A 19,822-nucleotide genomic window follows, 5' to 3' on the forward strand; every position below is an offset into this window, starting at 1 on the left:
TGGAGTCCTTGGAGAAACACTGGACCTACAAAAAATGAATCCAAAGCGTAACCAAGGGCAGGTGAGCTCATCTGCCAAACTCTTGTGAGATGCTGCCATCAAAAGTGTTGAGAGTACAGCTTTATTTACAAAGAATGCCAGCCAGAACTAAAGATCAGGAGCATCATTAGACCAAATTATCTTAATCTAATGACACATGGCTCTCTTGTGAGTGGTATCAAGATAGAATGTGGCATTTTTGTCTTACAGTAAGTTCCCCTCTAGTCAAACGGGCATCACAGCTGTCTTTCAGTTGCAGGAAGACTTTGATTCCTAAATCCCATAAAGTGGATTTAGGTCCCAGTTTGCCTTTTATTGATTAGAAAGTTAAATTTAATTGCTTACGCAGAGTTTTTTTCCTATTTTACACATTTTATCAGTGAAATACAGGCCCGCATCTTTGACTTCAAACAATTCCATTTACATAATCAGCACATTTACCACTCTCCCTCACAGTTTACATATTGGTTGAGCTTGTCTGCCTGCAATGTGATCTGACCACAATGGCTAACCACTCCTCAGAGATAATTTACATTATTATTGCAGTATGGATTAGGCATCAGTGGGAAGCGAGTCCGAGTCGATACGGAATTCTTTCCTGTGACTTCTTGAAAGAAATTATATAACAGCCTGATACCCATTTGGAAATTCAAGGAATTTACTGGAAAATGTTTCTTGGCAAGCTGAAGTTCATCAATGAAACTTAGCAATTTGTTCAGCATCCAAAATGTAGGACAGAGTTAAATGAAAAAAAGTAGGAGTGAAATGAGAAACAGAGTAGGAATGCAGACTCTGCTCACCTCAAATTGACAAAATAGAGACCAGTTTGTCCCTGTTTCCCTTTGGAAGATGATGCCATGGATGCTTCTGTCAAGTGTCTGCTGGTCCTGACACTGCAAACCCCCTGAGAGAAGAACATGGATGTTGCAAGGAGAGGTATTTAGTCTTGCTGTAAAAGTGTTTTTCTCCTTGAGCTGGCACACACGTAGACAAAAATAGACTGTAAAAAACTGAATTCTTGTGCCTGCCCAACCAATTTATTTGTCTGGGGCTTGAATTCCCTGAAGAGAGGAAATATGACGGATTCTGCAGGAAATAGCAGCTGTTCTTCCTCCTCCCTAGGGCATGGTGATCTGTAACCCCCCCCCTTACTTTTTATCAGTGTGATTGGCACCCATTGTCTTGTTCTAATGGTCCAGCTGTTGAATGCTGTAATCCCAGTTGGGCTGATGGCACATGCTGTTGTTACTGCTGCATGCCCTTTATCTATGTTCTTGATGCTGAGTTAATATTTTAATGTAGCTTGTCTAAGCAATTTCATTATAATTGAGTGATTTTGAAGGGTTTTTTAGGGTGACCATAAAAAGGTGTTTTCAAGCCTCACCAAAGTTTTGATAGGGAAAATCTGTTTTTTCCCATAAATTATGAATATAGAAAGTCCTACAGACTTCTTGTTATGGATGGGTTTATTCACATATGAAACTTGAGAGGGGCTTTAGTACATCCTTAATCTAAGGAAGAATTTATAATATGTTCTGATTAGTTGGTATTTAAAAAAAAAATTAAATCAGTTTCTATCATAAGTCTCTTTGTTATGCATAGTGTTCTTCAGCTATTACATGTGAAATGAAATGAATTATTTGAAAAGATTAAGGACTGTTGCAATACCCAAGACTCTGAACTTTGTAGTCAGGGAGCCATAGTGACTTGTTTTTCCAAGGCATTGCAGTATCTAATAAATGTAAAGACTGTGAGGGCTAATGCAAAACATCTTTATTTCTACTTATTGAGGCTGATTTATTCCCAGGACTCAGGATTTGAATCTGTTGCATTACAGCAGGCACTTGTGTGTTTGCCAGTGTTCTGGCACCCTGCTGTGCCTGGGCTGGTCTGGCAGAAGCTGGTTCCCTGTTCCTGGTTCATTGCAGTCCCGGTGGGATTTGGGATTGCAGTTTCAGGAATAAAACCACACAGATCTGTATGGACTGAGAAGGAAAGTCCATCTCTTAGTATGAGTCAAAGTGTTGCAAGCCAGATTTTTTATCCTCTTGATCTTGCTCAAGGAGGAAGAGATAAATAAAGCCAGTTAATTAACGTTAATGTGGCTGAAGCTGTGAGAGGATCATCATTGTTAGTCCAGATCTGATCATTACGGAGGAGAAGAGTAATGCAATTATTGCTACACAGCTCCCACCTTGTACACCTTTCCTGGTGTTACTGTCCCCTTGCTCCCATGCATCCTAAGGCTGGTGGGAGCTGGTGGGTTGTCAGCTCTACAGTCTTCTCCCAGGAGAAATGTGATGCTCATGTTGATGGTTTCTTCTCTAGGATCCTGTGGGAAGCTGTCCTGAAGGGCCAGGAAGATACAGGGCAATGTAGGAATGCATACACTGGTTCTCTCTTTATTGCAAAGTTTGGTGTGAGGCTTTCTGGACACATGGTGGGAAGCTTCTGCTTTCAAGTCTGGTGCAAACTGATGGCTTGTGGAAATAAATAAGGCTATGTGGATATGGTGTGTGATCTCACATCCGTCATTATCAGGGGAAAATTCTTTGGGCAGCAACTGTTATAACCAGGCAAATTTAGATAAATGGGAATGGTGACTGAATAATCATTAATATTCTGTTTTTGCATGAGTAGAAATGACTGTGGAAGAGTATTTAGTTGCTTAGTTTACCTGTCAAGAGTGTTTATTTGTTTAAGTTAGAATACTTGGGAGAATGGGAATATGGAAAAGTGAAGTGTTTGGGAAGAGTGATGGGACAACAAAACTAGCTGGTCTTTGAGTAAAAGAACCTATGACAATGCAGCCTACATTGCCTTACAGTGACCAAGCTCAGAGGTCAGGAGGTGTTTTCCCCTTCTCTGTTCTTCAGGCATTAAAGTAGAAACAGTTTAAATTTAGCATACCAGTTTTAAGAAAGGATTTTTAAAAAACACATCCTGTGAACAGCAAATATTGCTTAAAGAAATTGGAAATTTTGTTTGTTTTAAAAAGACCTGATATTTATGCAGATTATTAGCCATATACAGCCTGCTTTTGCTTTCTGTTTATGGTTTTTGGAACACCCTTTCTATATGTGCAGCAGTATCAAGATTAGATATATACTAAAAATCTTTCTGCATCATCACAGAAGGAACACAAGTCATTTAAGATCAATTTTCAAAGATGATGAATATCTTGAATTTCTAAACTTCAGATAGGGCAGACTGTAAATGTTTTAAACATGTAATGAATATGGATTGCATTTTCTTAGCTCACTTTTCTTCATTGATTTTTACATTTTACCAATCATTTCTCTTTGTATGTGTAAAATATATTGCTTACTGTTCAAAGGATCCCAAATCAAATTGCTTTTATTTACTTCAGAATATTCTGAAAGATTGTTATGGGAATCACGAGAAAAGAATAGACATTTATAACAGAATACTGTTTTCAAGTGGCTTCATTGAATTAAAGAATTCTTGATGAATTAAAACTCAATTAAGAGCGGTTATGTCAGTATCCTTAGAGGGAAAGCCAATTTTTCTTATTTCACAGAAGTAGCTGTCTGATTTGTCTACAGCTGAGTGTTCCCCATCTGCTGTGGGTGTAGACAGGTTTCCTGTGGATGGTTACACAAACTCTGCTCTGAACTTTGCAATTCTTTAAACCAGGGGAGAAGACCAAGAGCTGGATTTCCTTCTGGAAGAGCCTGGATAGCCCTTGCCATTTCTTAAGGAATTTCTTTCTGTAGCAGTTTGTTTTCTTGTGGTGATACTGAATCTTCATGTACTGGTTAATGAGCCAGCTGGGGCATGCTAATGAGCTGGTTCATATGGAAACAGGTTACTCATATAAAAGTAGCAAAACTAAAAGCCACTTGAAATCTGTGGTTCAGGATTATTAGCTAAGTGTTTTTATTGCCCTGTTCCCCAAAATCACTCCTCATTCTACCTGTCTGCATTCCTCTCAGGGGATTTGGAATAATCAGGTTACCAGGTTTCAGTGTTTTGTCCATTGCCTGTCATAATCTGATCTTCAGAAGTATCCACAGCCTCCATCATGACCTCCAAGGCACTGGAGGTGTCCCCTGTGGGAAGGGTTAGGAGCTGGCTCCAGTAATTCAGAACCCTTGTTATTGCAATCCTGACATTTTACATATGCCCAGGTGTGTTGGATACAGACTGAGCAGAAAAACACTGATTGATTCCAAAATGTGAGCAAAGTGGGATAATTTGGATATAAATACCTCACAGCACGTACTTATATGTCTGTCTGTGTTACTTAAATCTTTGACAACAGTTATGTACATTATGCACAATCACACACATCTCCTTTTCCTTTTATGAAATAATTTATGATTTTTCTTAATCAAATGTATTTTAACATATGAAGGGGAAAGGGATATTTGCCTTGGCTTATCTTTTCTGCCATTCCTGAGCTTGAGCAGGTGTTGGAAGGTTCCTTTGATAGCATCTCCTTACAGTCAGGACTTTGGGCTCATCCACTCCTTTGATTAAACACCGGGGCAGCAACATCTCCTGTCAATATTTAGTAAGTTGAGGGATTTCAGGTGCTATCTGATGAACCTAAATGTGACCTAAATTGAACTGATAGCAGCTTGAGGCAGGAATGGCCTTTTATCTTCTTGAATCGTGTTTGAAGTTGTGATAGTTCTTTGAGGCGTATTTAAATTAATAACCACTGCATTATCTTGACAATACTGGTAGAGATAATGTGGGATTTCCATTATTCTGGCCTGGTTTTCGATCATTTCCCAGTTACAGTGAGGATGATGAATGAACATCGCCAAGAAATTATATTTTAAAACATTAGTTTTGCCATGTGGTGGCACAGGGGACCAGAGATGATTGCCAGGGCTGATGTTTAATTTAGAATTATCTAAAATTTTTTACTTGACCTCTTTATATCAAGGTGAACCCGAGGCAGGCTTAGTTTTATGTAGGTATCTCAGGCAGTCATGACATCAGTGTAAGTGTTAGATTTATTGTGCAGGCTAAATTATCATTTTATATATTCAACAGAACCACTCAGGAGTACAAAAGAGGACTCTTTGCAGCTGGATTTTCATGCAAATATCTTTATTTGTAGTGTAAAACAGTAGAACAGATAGGTGCTCTTGTGCAAATTACTAGCACTGTTTGTAAATATCTCTGCAGTTGAAAGCAGCAGAAGTGCCAGATGTGCAATTACATTAGCACAGATATTCTACAGAAAGCTGCTTCTGTGAAACAGAAACAAGCTTAATGTGAAAATCTTTGCTTTTGAGAGCATGCATGCTATGCACATCATTAACCTGTTAATTAAATCTATTAAGGGCTGCATTTCTGAGGCCTTGTTAAATGATTACTTATTTGTAAGAACGTCTGTTTCTAAAAAATCTTCAGTTGCAAAGTGTGGGCTAGCACTGTGAGAGCAGATGCCTTTGTTTGCATGTGAAATACATGTACAGCATATGTGCATCTGTAACTGATATTTTCCCATGTCACCATTCTTTTATTTCAAAAAATCAGGGCTTGAGGTCTTTTATGGCAGCAGTGACCAGATTTCTGAGTTCAAGATTGTTCATCTCTGCTCAGCAAACAGCAAACCTGAGTACTGCCTGCCACATCTGGTAGTGGTTTTTGAAAGAAATATGGGGCTATGCTAGCAAAACCAGCCTCAGGATTAGGTATTATCACCTGTTTAAACATCTCAGAGGAGGTGGTTTTATCCCTTGTGCTGAAGCTGTAAAAATGTGAGTAAAGGTGTCCATCTGTTAGGATTTCAGTGATAGATGAAGGCTATTCAGAAATGCACTATAAATTCAGGATAGTGTGAGCAGCACACCTCCCAAAGAGGTAGCGAGGATCTCCTCACCAGTCTGGTGAGGCTGGCCCCTAAGTAACTTCAGGGTGCAGTTTGGCCTTTGAACACTTCCATCTTTAACTTACTGGAACTGATGCTCTACTTTCAGCTTTCTTTATTTCAGAAGTGCAGATATTGAAAGAAAGCATCTCAAACTCTGCCCTCTCCCCTAAATGTGCTTGTTCCCAGCCTGGACTGTGGGTTTACACCTTGCAGGACTTGCAGCTCTTGGGCCTCTGACACAATTTATGGCCCCAGCTATCATCTCTGTACTCTCTTCTCTGTTTATCCTTGCTCCATGGAATCAATCTCAGCTGGAAGAGGAAAAAACTAAATTAAAATTAAAACTAGTAGAAAATTTCCTGGGTTAATACAACCCCTTCTTATGATCCCTGGATCTCAGTCTGGCCTGATGTTCAGATCTTAACCTGACCATATTTTGCTCTCACTTACCTGCATGTGCAATCATTTGGAATGATGCTTGGCAAAATCTGCCTCCAGACGGGATGGAGATTTTTCTTTCTTCACATAATCATCCAGATATGATGTGCTTAGTTATATTTTGTAATTCTTGGCACAAGATTCCCAAGACTTTTCTTATCTTAACACCTGCAAGCCTGAATGAGGTAATGTAATCATGTTCCCTGAGTGCAAACTGAAGCATTTTAGTATTCTGTTCTTCTGTCAAGAAGCAGAATTTGTGATGTGATGGGAGTGTATTTCTATTAGGACATTATTGTCTTTGTTTTGCCTTTCCTATTACATTAATTATTTTCCCCCCTCCAAATTGAACTTTTGGTACTGGATTTAGGTGTTTTTTGTTTTTGTTTTGTTTTGGTTTGGGTTTGTTTGTTTTTAGTGTGTGCTATGTATGCCTGTCCTTGTTCCCTGAAGGGAAAAGCACTGGCATCTCGAGACCTTTCACCCTGCTATGCACTGGAAACTGCAGCCCTTTGAGAGCTCTTTGAGTTCTTAGCTCAGCCACCCTCTGCCAGCAGCCAATGCTCCCCGTGTGTGTGGGACAGTGAAATTGATTTACTGCTGGAGAACATTTATATTCCACATTTTGGCATAGGTTCTCATTTGGTTTATTCCTGCACAGCTATTTCCACACAACACAGCGAGTTGTGCTTTTCCAAAACTCTTTCCCTCGAGAATACGGAGTGCCTAGAATAAATGGAAATTTAATTATTAATAATTGAAAGGGGATAACTAAATATGGACTGTAGATAAAGTGAAAATGCCCAGTAAAAGCAATTTGTAGAGTTCTACAATAACCTCTGTCCAGTTTTTATAGAATTGATAATGCACGTTTTAAAAATAGAACTTTTCATATGAATTAATTATGCTGTTGCCAGGGAATCATTATTATAGGTGTTCTCCATCTTTGCAGAAATACTAATTAGCAGCAGTTGGGCTCCATGGGGCTCCTGCCCATTGTATAGCTCTTCTGTAATGTTTATTAGGAATAATGAGTGGCCGATGTGGTTGAGGAGGTATTTCTGTAGCACTACATGATGTCTGTGTTTTACCTTTTCTGTTCCAAGTGGTGTGGGCAGCCCCACTTCTGCTCCAGAGCAAGGGGACAGGGGCTGCTCCAAGTGGGGCTCACCAGAGGTCCCACCTGGAGAACTTCCCCAGGAGGACACATCTGCAGGTACATCAGCTCTGCAGGAGGCTGGGGGGCAGGTGAAGCAGCTCCTGTTTCACCCCAGCCAGACCCGGTAGCACCTCCACGTGCATCTCTGGATTTCCATCCCTTTACCATCACATATTGATTGCTGTAGTAGCTGAGAATGTTTGTGGGCTTCTGGGCTGTGGTGGGTTATAAAATATGTAAGTTGGAAATGGGATGAAGCTAAGCAGAAAAATTATAGTTCTCCCTTAAAATGATGTCTGGAGGGGGATGCATGTGTTTCTGTGATAATGTGTTTGTGAAGTAAATTTGGATACTTCAGAAAGGTTTTGCAGGTGTGCAGATTGCTATGTTATTTCACAACTTTTTTTCTCTGAAACAATTTTTTAATTTTGCTGTTTTTTTCATTGAACAAACATAATTTAAGCTTCATGAAAGAGTAAGAAAATTAGAAACTGCAGTTGCCACAATTTGGAAGAGGTGTTGGGCTCTATCTTTGGTGTTTGCTGGGTAATGAATTATTACAGAACTAAAATAAGAATTCTCTGTGTGTCTTGGAGCTCGAAGAAGCAGATGTTGAACTGCTGTCAGTGCCTCCCCCCAGCTGTCTCACCAAGGCTTTGTCTCAGAGCAGTGAACCTTTGGCAAAAAGTTTCTTGCTGTGGTTCCCTCAGGAGTCCATGAGTGCCAGTCCCCACTGTTCCTGGGTTCTTCCCTGTGAGGGAGGTGAGGCCCTGGCACAGGGTGCCCAGAGAAGCTGTGTCTGCCCCATTTCCCTGGAAGTGTCCAAGGCCAGGTTGGACAGGGCTTGGTGTTACCTGGTCTAGTGGAATGTATCCTTGCCCAAGGCAGGAAATTGGAATGAGATGGTGTTTGTGGCCCCTTCCAACCCAAACCATTCTGGGATGTGTTTGTTGAGGTTCCTTGTGGAGATGCAGATGAGGTGGACTCTTCAGAGCTGAGTGCATCCCAGCTGGGCTCTTTGCAGAACATGGACATGGGGTGAAATGCTTCAAGCAGGCTGTGCTTGCTTGAAAAATATCTCAGAGTGACTGCCTCTGTGAAGGGCAGCAAGGGAAAGGCAGTGTGTGGGAAAAGCAGAAAAAACTCTGTGTGAGGCTTGCTGGTGTGAAAGCAGTGGTGTAAGGAGCTGTATCCAACTGGAGAGACTTCTGAATCACCCAGTTCCTGCAGCCAAGTAATAACCCCATTCACAAATCTCTCTCTCTCTTCCTTCTACTTCCTTGCAAAAATCAGAGTGGACCTCCTCAACTTCTTGTTTCATTGTGCTTGGAGGGATCTGAGATTTCCTGTAGACTAGATAAAGGATTGAAGAGTAACTGGGGGCTCAGAAGAAGGTGCTGCTGAGAGGGCTGTCCAGCAATGCCCAGGATTTCCCCACAGCCCCCACTGGTAAACTGGTGGTTTGTGTTACAGGAGGTGCTGTGTAACCTGTCTTGTGTTGATGCTGGGTTTGCTTTATTTTCCACTGGGAAATAACAGTTCCTATTGGGGATTACAAACCCCAGAGTCAAGCTGGAGTAGCTGAAGAAACATTTCTTTTGCGCTTAAGGTTACATTTGCAAACACCTTACAAAGGCTATTATGTTTTAAAAAGAATTGCTTTCCATAGATGTTTGGAATTCCAAAAAGGCCAGAGTTTGATTATAGCTATTTATAATCCAGCACTGAGGTGGTTTTAATCTCATATGCAGTAAACAATTTAGAGTTGTAATCTGTTGATAAGATCTATTTATTCTTTTTGTTTTTCAATGCACAAGCTTATATACATTACGGTCTCATATCCTAATAGCCACTGCTGTCAAGGCCAGAAATCTGTTCTCACAGATCTCAAAATGTGTTGGATGAATATGACAGAAATGTTTTGGAATGTATGGGGGTATTTTTTATTTTTCTATTTTTAATTGAGAGTTGAAAGGAAAGAATATTTTTCCCTGGGCTGTCTCTGGGGTGTGGGCACATGATTGAGTAGCTCAGCTAATACCGTTTACATTAGTTCTTAATATTGGGAAATCCTGCCTTCCAGTGCCAAGGGGCTAGTAAATCTCTGTATTTTCATAAACAGCAGTGTTCATTACATTCTGCTGCAGAATGTCTTTCTTGCTGGAGTGTGTCTTGAGTGTTACAGCATACGGATAATAAGGAAAAAACCTGAAATGTAAAATTGGAACAAACTGCTGCATGGCTGTAAGTCACTAAATTTCACATTTATTCAGATCTGAAATAAGATGAATAACTAAGCTACCGAATTGCTCATTTGTGTAGGTCGTGAAAGTTTTAAAAAGTGCTGCAAATATTTAAAATTAATCCCAGGAATCAGAGGAATTTTTTATGCCCTGTATGGCACTCAGCAAATAGAACAATAGTCTTTTGTATAGAATCTTTCATTCAGATTATAGCACAAAGGGATTTAATGAATTGCTGTTAATAATAAATAGGAAAATAACTGAGGCAGTTAAGAAGAGGCAAGGAAAATAATCTCTGTTTTGGCTGAGATGTGGTAGCAGATGCAGGGCAAGGAGACAGGAGGGCTCTTTTTGAAAGCAAGGGAATGGGCAGTTCAGCCAACTACAGCCATACTAACATTCCTTTGTATTATAAAATACTGAAACATCCCAGATCTGGTGTCCTGGACTCCAAAGATTTTAGCCTGTTTAGTCTGCAAGAAAATATGTGGCTGTAGGATCCTTATCTAAATCTTCAGAATTACTTTTCTTGGCATAATGTGCCAAGAACCACAACGCCTTTGTATCATGCCAAGAAAAAAAAAAAATTGGTGAGGAACTATGTTGTAGTTTGTATGATCTTCAACAGCTTTGGTATATGAGAAATAAATATACCTCCAAATCTCATAAAACATGCATAATTCTCATTAAATTACATTAAAATTACATAAATCTCATTAAACCTTCTCATAAAACCAGTTATTCTGGTGAAACATATTCAGTGGAATTTATTTTTTCTGTCTTACTAATAGTGAAGATTAATTAGGTGTAGTGCCATTAGGAATAAGGCTCATGTGTTCTCTGAGTCAGCTGTTACCTGTTCTCAGAATTCACAGGCTGAGTTGGAGCTTTGCACTTCCCATAACCCTGCTGTGGTGGAAGGATGACAGTCAGAGGGCTTTTGGGACATTTTCAACAAAAGTATTCCATTAAAGTGGATGCTGCATGGATTTTGGGGAGTTATGTCCCATCTGGTGGAGTTACTCCTCAGTAAATGAAGTTGTGCATCTTTGTTATGAAGGATAAGAATTAGGAGATTCTGTTCAAAAGCAAATTTTTAAGGTCTTGAATGACTGCTCCTAAATTTGATACTTAAACTGAAAGAGAGGGTAAAAATAAGTAAAAAATAGGACTATTCCGATGGTTATCCATTAATTTTTTCAGTGTTCCTTCACTGGAGCATATCTCTTATCTGATACAAATTACTAACACAATATTCTGTTTTACTGATTGCTCATCTTCTGCTAAGTTTGCAAATCAGAGCATAGCAACAGGGACAGAGTCATTGTGGGAGATGCTTATTATTGAATGAATTCTCTGATGTGAAATGGTTTCAATTAAGCTGAAATGTCACAATAAACAGAGCATAATTATTCTAGCAATTCTTATGAAGCAATAACATACTTACTAAGCAGCTCTTACTGGGATTCCTCTTCTAAGTTTGGTTTTCAGTGGTGTTTTGTCTGTGAAGTGTAATTATTATCTGTATAGCCTGCTTGCCTTATGTGTGTGTGATGTGTGTGTGACCTGTGTGTCAGAGAGCAGATGTCACTGCATCCTTTCAGACACAATTATGGTGCAGTTGTAGGTAGGTCTTGAAGGCAAGAAAACAAATCAGTGCACAATGCATCAAATAAACTCCAGTTGCTGTGTTATTGCATATTTTGAAAGGGGTTAGAGAAGCTGAATGGGGTGACGGTACAGCTCTTTCTGTCTGATAAAAGATGAGAAACAGAACAATGTGTAATTTTGCTTTAACAGATTGTCTTGACTTATTAATCCTTTTCATGTCATTGCTTGTAGTGTTACAGATGTCCTGGAAGAAACAGTGGGATGTCTTTGTTCACAGTTGTTCACAAAGACACCTCATCTGTCTGTTATGATTTTTGTGTGAGCCCAGCAAGTTTTGTTTCTCTTCTCATTTTTGGAAAGAGTGATTTGGTTGAACTTCTCTTTGGTTTGGTTGACTAATGGATTTATTCATGCTGCTGTGTGTTTATTGGTACTTTGCAGATCTCAGTGGTATTTATTAGTGAAAAATTTTATTTTTTGGCATCCTGCTGGAGAAAGCCTTGCTTTGAGTTAGATGCTCCTACACAGAAAAACCCAGGTGGAAAAGGACCATGGGAGGTCCCCTGGTTGAACCTCGCCACAGAGCAGGTTCAGCACTGAATGCACACCCTGAGATTTCTCAGGGTTCGTTCAGTCACATCTTAGAAACCTCCAAGGATGAGGTTCTGTTGTCCTTTGGGGCAGCCTGTTCCCAGGGTTATCCTCACAGCAGTGAGGTTTTTCCTTACACCCAGCTTGGAGCCTCCCTGTTTCCATGTACATCCATAGTGTGTGTGGTGAGATCAAACATCCATCCAGTATCTGATTAGGTTACAATACATAGGAGACAGACTCTCAAGCCTTTATCTTCATATTTTTGTACTTTCTATAGACAGATCACAGTGAAATTAATTTCCTCTTATTTAGTCTTCTTTAATTACCAGTGGCCTTCCATTCTAGATGGGGAGTTGTAAAGCATGTTTCTGCATTTCAGGCTTCTGATGCCTAAATTCCAGTGGGTTTATAACACAGTTAATATTATAATTCACATTGTGCTGGTTCTTTTAATTGACTCAGATAGATTTTGAGAAAAATGTAAATTTAATATGAGCCTTCTGAAAATAATTAAATTCTAATTACAAAGCGGACTATTGTCTAGAAGTATTTACAGCTTTCTCCTCATTTAAGCTACTGAGCAGTATATTTAACTAAGCAGTGAAACACTGTGGATAAGTTTAGTGCCACGTCCTGAGGAGATTGTCAGGAAGTGAAAAAAAATCTATAGCAATGGGTTTTGCATCTGATTTTTTTACCTTATTTTTCATGCTTCTTTTTCTGGTATGCCAAGAGCAGGCTCTGTTTTTAACATGTTTGCCAGGGAGTAATTGCAAATTATAATGTGTCTAACGACAGTGTAATTACTTGCAAGTTCTTGCTTGGTGTTTTTTTTTTTTTTCTTTTTGGTTTTTTTTTTGGTGATTTTTCATTCTAAATTCACATCTGACTTTAAATAATGGCCAGTTCTTGCTTCTGGCTTCAGCTGAGTGTCTCTCTATCCTGTTAATGTTTGAGTGATCATTCTGCTGTTCATGAGTAGAGCAGTTCATGAGCAGCACCCAGGAGAGTTCTGTGCAGCAGGGGAAGAGCAGTGCTGGGTCTGATGAGTGATCTCCTCTGCTACAACTGCTTGGCATTCCTCCATGGGGGGGAGGGGGTTAATGCTATTTTTAATGCAACTCACTGTCTTAAGAAATAGTAAATCCTTGATTGGTCTAATGTGTTTCAAGGTTCTGTTGATGTGTAAAATTCTGTTCTATTTAATGCTAAAGGGAATTTTTTTAAAAAAATTTTGCTTTAAATAAAACTGGTGAAAATGGAACTTCTCCTGTGCTGAAACTTTCACATCTCTAAAAACTCTAAAACCTAAATTGCCTTTGCTGAAGTGCTGCACAGAAATAAATAAGTTCATGATACAGTTATGTTGTGATATTTAATCATTGTTACTTTTCTCTGTTAATAAAAAGCCACCCAGGACTTGAGGTCTGAGTTTTGACTATTATTTTCAGATGACAGTATTTGCATAGTCTGATGTCTGGTTTCAAATCTCGGTGGCATTAGAAAAGAATATTCTGTTAGATCAAGGTGAAGTATCAAGGACAAATGTTTAAGTTGGCAATGGACCTCTTCCCTGTAACTGAACTTCAAAAGCATATTTAAAGTTTAATTTTTTTTTTATTATGTAGCTTTTAAGCACACTGGATTCTGTTGAAAGCCTGTCACTAGTGTAGGGCAGCTTGTAGAGCACACTAGAGTTTGATGCTGCCTTTTCCCATTCAAGGTACCTGTCATGACTGAGTCCTTACCTTGGGCTGATGTCTTTTGGTGTGAAACAGAGGCATAAAAAGGACAAAGATTTCTGCACATAGCCTGAGGGATTCAGCAAAAGCTGGAGCTGTCCAAACCTCGAGGACTCTGCAGTCCCCTCTTGCCCCGGCACCACTGCAAAAGGTGCCTGGCTGAGGGCAGAGCTGCAGCCCTGGCCTGGAAGATGGGGCAGGAGGACCACAGGATCTATTGGAAAAGAGGTTTAGTTATATCCAGTTCCTATCTGCTTTCCTTCCTTTCCTAAAAATAAAAACATCAGGAGTTTTTATTTATTTATTTTCATGTTTTCATTACACAATGTCAAGCCCCTGTCTCTGGAGGATCAACTCCTCTATTCACAGAGAAAGAACAATGGGATTGCCAACAAAACCACCATTGCCTGAACAAAATACCTGGGATTATAATAGCAGTTGTTATGGGACTGCTTTTGGTTTTTGTGTGTGTTTGAACATCTAACTGATTCCGGTAGTTTTAAAATCAATTTTAAAAACATGGACTGCAGTAGCATTGCTTAATATAAATTGACTTATTTGTTGCAAGTTTATTTTCTGCCTTGAAGAAATAGAAACTATAGGGTAGTTGCAGTGTATTTTCAAGCAAGAATTATATATGCAATGCTTGTACTGAACAAAATGGCTCTTTTATGAGGTATTGGAAAGTTTTTAAACTTAGGAACAAGATAACACCCCCTTGAGATGATCATCAAAATCCCTTTAATAGTTAGGATTCGGCCTGAGTGCTTTTCTCTACCTTTGCTCTTCAGTTTGCCAGCAATTTTGTACTTTATAGCCCACAGTATTTTTTTTTATTTGGTGGATTTTTATTGAATAATATTTTCACAGACAAATCGTTCTATTTAGCCTTGTCTGATTGCTTTCACTTGTAAATCCTCAAGGAAGTTTCATACAATTACGTATGTCTGTTCGTGTGCTCCAGAACTGAAAATTACATTGCTGGGTTTTATTTTGGTTTAATTTCTCCCTCTAAATGATGGCTTTGCTACGTTTCATAGTGCCACGTGCTGCAAGTGGAAACGATTTACTCAGTGTACCTTGAGGGTGATTATTTTCATGTATTTATCCTCACTGTTTTATCCCTTTGGATGATGACTCTTCTGCTTCCCAGTGCAGTTTATTCTGTTGACTAATTGCTCTATTAACACTGTTTTCCTCTTATCTAACTTGACTTTCTTTTCCTATTCAATGATTGTTCTTTTATGATCATTTTTATATTAATTTGTACAAATGAAATTAAATATTCATTTGGGATGAATTTTACTGCTGCAGAAATTAAATGCTTGCCTTTAATTTGAAGCACTGTGAGGCATTTTCTTTTTTCCCCAAATTTCTCCAAGTGATTCAGTGATGTGAGTACACTGGGAGAAGCAACTTGCAGCCTTTAGGAAGCATTTAACCAATTTTAGGGACCAGCTGGTACTTATTTGCTTTTTAATACATTACAGGATATGCCTTATATTTTATATATGATTTATATTTTTTAACATGTGCAGATAGCGATAGGAGAAGGGGGAACATATTTAAATTAAAAGAGGCAAGATTTCGGTGAGAAGTTAGGAAGAAATTCTTTAATCAGAAGGTGATGAGGCCCTAGCGCAGCGTGCCCAGAGGAGCTGTGGATGCCCCATCCCTGGAAGGGTCCAAGGTCCTGGCACAGGGTGCGCAGAGAAGCAGTGGCTGTTCCATCCCTGGAAGTGTCCAAGGTCCTGGCACAGGGTGCGCAGAGAAGCAGTGGCTGTTCCATCCCTGGAAGTGTCCAAGGCCAGGCTGGAAAGGGCTTGGAGCAACCTGGGATAGTGGAAGGTATTCCATGGCAGGGGATTGGAATGAGAAGAGCTTTATGACCCCTTCCAACCCAAACGGTTCTGAGTTGATGGGTTAGTGGTTGTGTGATGTCCTGCCGGTGTCAGGACAGATCTGCAGGCATTCTGAGTTGGTGGCTTAGTGGTTGTGTGATGTCCTGCCGGTGTCAGGACAGATCTGCAGGGCAGCATCGTGCGGTATTTCTCACCAGCCCCTCTCTTGCAGGTCACTGGGGCCGCTGCATCGGGGACTGCGGCTCGGGGGGCGTTCGCAGCCGGGCCGTCTGGTGCACCCACGCCGAGGGCTGGACCACGTTCCACGCCAACTGCGACCAGCAGGACAAACCCGAGAGCCAGCGGAGGTGCTTTAAAGTCTGCGACTGGCACCTGGAGCTGTTCGAGTGGGAGGTTTCGGGATGGGACAGGTGCGGGCTCGTCTCGGCTGCGGGCACTGAGGCGGGGGCCGAGGTTTGTGTCACCGCTCAGCACGGGCTGCAGCGCCGCAGCGTCCGCTGCCTGCAGAAGCTGAACAGGACCGTGGTGTCCAGCGAGATCTGCGAGTACTTCAGCCCTCAGCCGCCCGCCGAGCAGGCCTGCCTGGTGCCCTGCCCGCGGGACTGCGTCGTGTCCCAGTTCTCGGGCTGGTCCCCGTGCGGCCCGGGCTGCGCCAGGAGCCTGCAGCACCGCACGCGGGCCGTCATCGCCCCTCCGCTCTACGGCGGGGCCCCGTGCCCCAACCTGACGGAATCCAGAGCCTGCGGAGCTCCGGCCTGTCCGCTCGGGGAGGAGCAGCACACCTACAGCCTCCGCCTGGGCCCGTGGGGCGAATGCCGGCTGCCCCATCCTAAAGACGCGGAGCTGGCGAGGAGGACCATGCTGGAATTTGGGTCGGACTCTGGAGAGCGAAGCACATCCGGACTTGCCGGCTCTCATGCCCACCACCCTGCCGGGGAGGTGGAGATTGGTTACCAAACCCGGCAGGCCAGGTGTGTGAGGAGCGATGGAAAGCACGTGGCGCTGAGGTAAGGCTGATTCCAGCTCCCCGGCATCCCCGCTGCCTTCGTGTGGTGGAGCGCTGGCTCTGCCTGGCAGCACCACAGTGAACGAGGCCCGTTCTTGAGTTTTAAATGCGATTTTTAATGTGTTTTCTTCATGAACCTTTTCTTGATTTTAGTTCCTTTCTAGCATATGTTGAAGATGTTGAATTCTTCTACGATTTGCGACTGTTTAAATTAATTTTATATTTTTTAATAATTCTCTTCTGGGTCTCTTTTTGTTGTTGTTGTTTTGAGGAAATGGAATTATATATCACTGTGTGCTGTTGCTGGGCCCTGGCTGTGGGAGAGGGAGGATCCATTCTCAGTCATGTACTGCATATATTTGGTATAAGAGGCTAAGATTGCATCAGCTTAAACTCCTTCATTCTTATAAATCAATACAGGGTAAAATAAATCTGAAATATTGTGAATATGCTAGAACGTATATTTTGGAAAGAAATCAGTGAGTAAACCTGGGATTGTCATCCTTATTAATGAGCCTTCCTGTCTGGGTGTAGCTCTTGGGTGCTGGTACAGGATAGGTGACAGACATGCCCATCTTTGATAGAGATTGTTGATTTCTGTCCTTATCTAATGTTTTGTCTAATGATTTCTCTTTGTCTATGTAGGTTGCTTTGCTGTTATTTGAACGTGAAGGTTGCAGTAATGTGCAGAAAATAATGGAAAGATTTATTCTTTCTCTTTCTCACATATAAATTTAAGCTGAGCTCTGCTGTTTGACTTCAGGTTGGATTTGGGTAGGTGCCAGTACCTACAGATGACTGATAAATTGATTGACTTCTGAGAAAGTCAGAATTTTTGGAGATCTTACTGTGTTCTGTTTTTCAAGGAAATCAGAAGTTCTTGAAAAATCCTTCTCTTGAATTTTTGCAGAAATCAATCTGTTTCTCAGTAATCCATAGGTCCTGGCACCTGCACAAACTCAAATGGCAGAGGGAAGGGGTTATTTTACATCCAGTTCTCTACCCCTGTTAAATTCTGCAGTGTTTTTGCACACACACTGAGGTGAAAATATGAATTCTAACCTTTTTTCTTACCCCCTCCTATTACACCCATAGCCACGTATGGAGTATTTTTTTATCAGTTGGAAAAAAGTTGGGCTTTGTGAAATATTCCAGCAGTTTCTAACATCTTGACTTTATTACTTGTCTCTTATTATGTGCTGATTCTAAATATACAGATTTTATGCTCATGTAGCTGCTTGACTTTAATGGAGTCACTTGTGATTTATTCCACATTGCGACCAGCAGCAGCTTTATGTCTGTTAACACTTGTTAGCTTTCTCCTGCCTCTTGTATCTCATTCCTTATCAGAGGCTCTGGGAGGGGGATCCTGATTTTGTTAAAATTTCACTTGCTCTGCCCTCACACACTCACTGCTATATGTGCTCTAATAATGGAAGTGGAAACTTTCTGTAAATGTTTTCTTTTCTGTGTCATACACTGACTTTCTGGATGATAGTGCAGAGTTTTAGTTTTAGTGATCGAGCTTTTTCCTTGCTCCTCTCTGAGTTTTTTGCTGATCTAGCCCCCTTTTTGGGAGTGTACAGCTCCATTAGCCACCTCCTGGCAGTCTTTTTCTGCTGAGCTTGTGTCTCGGATTTACTGCAGAGCTGGGCCTGACCCATCCTTTACTCTTACTCTAAATGCAGGAGCAAAGCCCATTGATTGAGTGGAGGAGAAAAGGTCATGTCATGTTACAGCATCCAGACACTCACGCACTTTTCCTTTCTCCTTTTGGACCTAAAATTCAAAGCTAAAAATCCAGCCCAAAATCTAGTCCGTGTTTAGTTTCAGGGCTGGAGTGTCACAGATATCAAATACTCCTGACAATGACTCCCTTTAAGCATCCCCTGGTGGTGTCCTCCTCGTTTTGTTGTGCAGCAGATTTGCTGCCATTCTTCTGAAGAGTGGGCCCGATCTTACAGATGTTGCTTTACAACACCGATGGTATTTTGGCTCCTGATAAAGAAGAGTAAATGCATTTGCATAACCCCGTAGTGGGGACTGGCAGGCAGCCAAGTGTCTGCTGTAAACCAGGAAAGAAATGCCTTATTTTTGCTCCTGCATTTTCCTGGCTGATGTTTCCCATTTCTACTAACGCTGCTAAGCAAGCAGCACTGTAAATTAAACTTCTGGAAAACTGAGGCAAGAGACAGGAATATCCCAAGGTGTGCTTTAACAATGAGCTCTGAGCTGCTGGTCTGCCAGGGCTTTGCCTTCCACCACTGCCCAGTTCTTGGAGGTAACAGGAGTGGTCAGCTAACCACCACCAAGACCCACTAGAGGAGAGGGGCCACGTCCTCATCCTGCCTCCTAATTTATTATGAAATGGCAAAGATGCCCAATTTATTACCAAGGTTGTTTAATTTACTGGTGTCTGACTGCAGGGCTGTAAATAGGAATTACTTGGAGCGGAGCAGAAGCATGTGGAAGGCTGGGCATGCTGTGTCAGGGAAACGGAGCTGGGGATGCTTTTGATTAAATATCTTTTTAGTCTGGAGGTTTGGCATTTCTCAAAAGGGAAGGAAAAGGGACAAAGGAAGAGGAAAGGGAGGGACAGACCTTCTTGAAAACACCTGAAATGACAACAATTGAACAGCCAAACATCAGTAGGCTTCGAGACGGGTCTGCTTTTTCTCAGAAACGGTTTTGGTGTAGAAACATGATATTCATGAAAATAAAAGGAGTAACATCAAAATAGAATGATGCTATGGATCTGGTTTGAACCTTTTAAAGATTTTCTTTATTTAAAAAGTTGGATTTTTTTTTCGTACTATTTCAGATAGAATTCAAGCTTCATTTTAGTTCAGAAAAATGTTACAGTTTTGCCTTAAGCCTTACATCCAATAGCAGATTCAAACACAACCACTTCCATGCACTAAAAAAATAAAAAATCTCTGAAAAAGATGCAAGAAATGGGTGTGAAAAAACCTGCTATTTTTGCTTTCCTGTCTTGTCACAGTTGTAAAAATCTGCAGAATAATGAGGCTTCAGTTCTTTCCTTTTTTTTATATTTTTATTTTTAATGATAAAAGGTTGTTTAGGTTAGACACTAAGTTGCATTTTGGTAAAATAAATGTGCGTAGCCAGACATTGAAATTGTAAATAAATTTAACCTGATTTTCTCACCTGATGTGTGTGCTCAACTAAGCTCACTGAGAAATTAAAGTCAGGAGCAAACAGTTACAAAGCGTTTTTTTATTATTATTATTTGTATTAGGAGTCCTGTATGTAC

The 19,822-nt window shown here is 40.8% G+C and overlaps 1 protein-coding gene across 1 annotated transcript in view; it reads left to right on the forward strand.

Annotated features, from left to right (window-relative positions):
* THSD7B (thrombospondin type 1 domain containing 7B) overlaps window positions 1-19,822 on the forward strand; it is a 243,286-nt gene that overhangs the window by 35,788 nt on the left and 187,676 nt on the right. Inside the window, exon 3 of the mRNA XM_041407405.1 lies at window positions 15,754-16,549. Coding sequence (XP_041263339.1) covers window positions 15,754-16,549 — 796 coding nt within the window. The remainder of the gene's footprint in view (window positions 1-15,753; window positions 16,550-19,822) is intronic.

The sequence above is a fragment of the Onychostruthus taczanowskii genome, unplaced genomic scaffold, assembly GCF_017590055.1.
Source record: "Onychostruthus taczanowskii isolate IOZ18803 unplaced genomic scaffold, ASM1759005v1 scaffold10, whole genome shotgun sequence".
NCBI classification, from domain to species: domain Eukaryota; kingdom Metazoa; phylum Chordata; class Aves; order Passeriformes; family Passeridae; genus Onychostruthus; species Onychostruthus taczanowskii.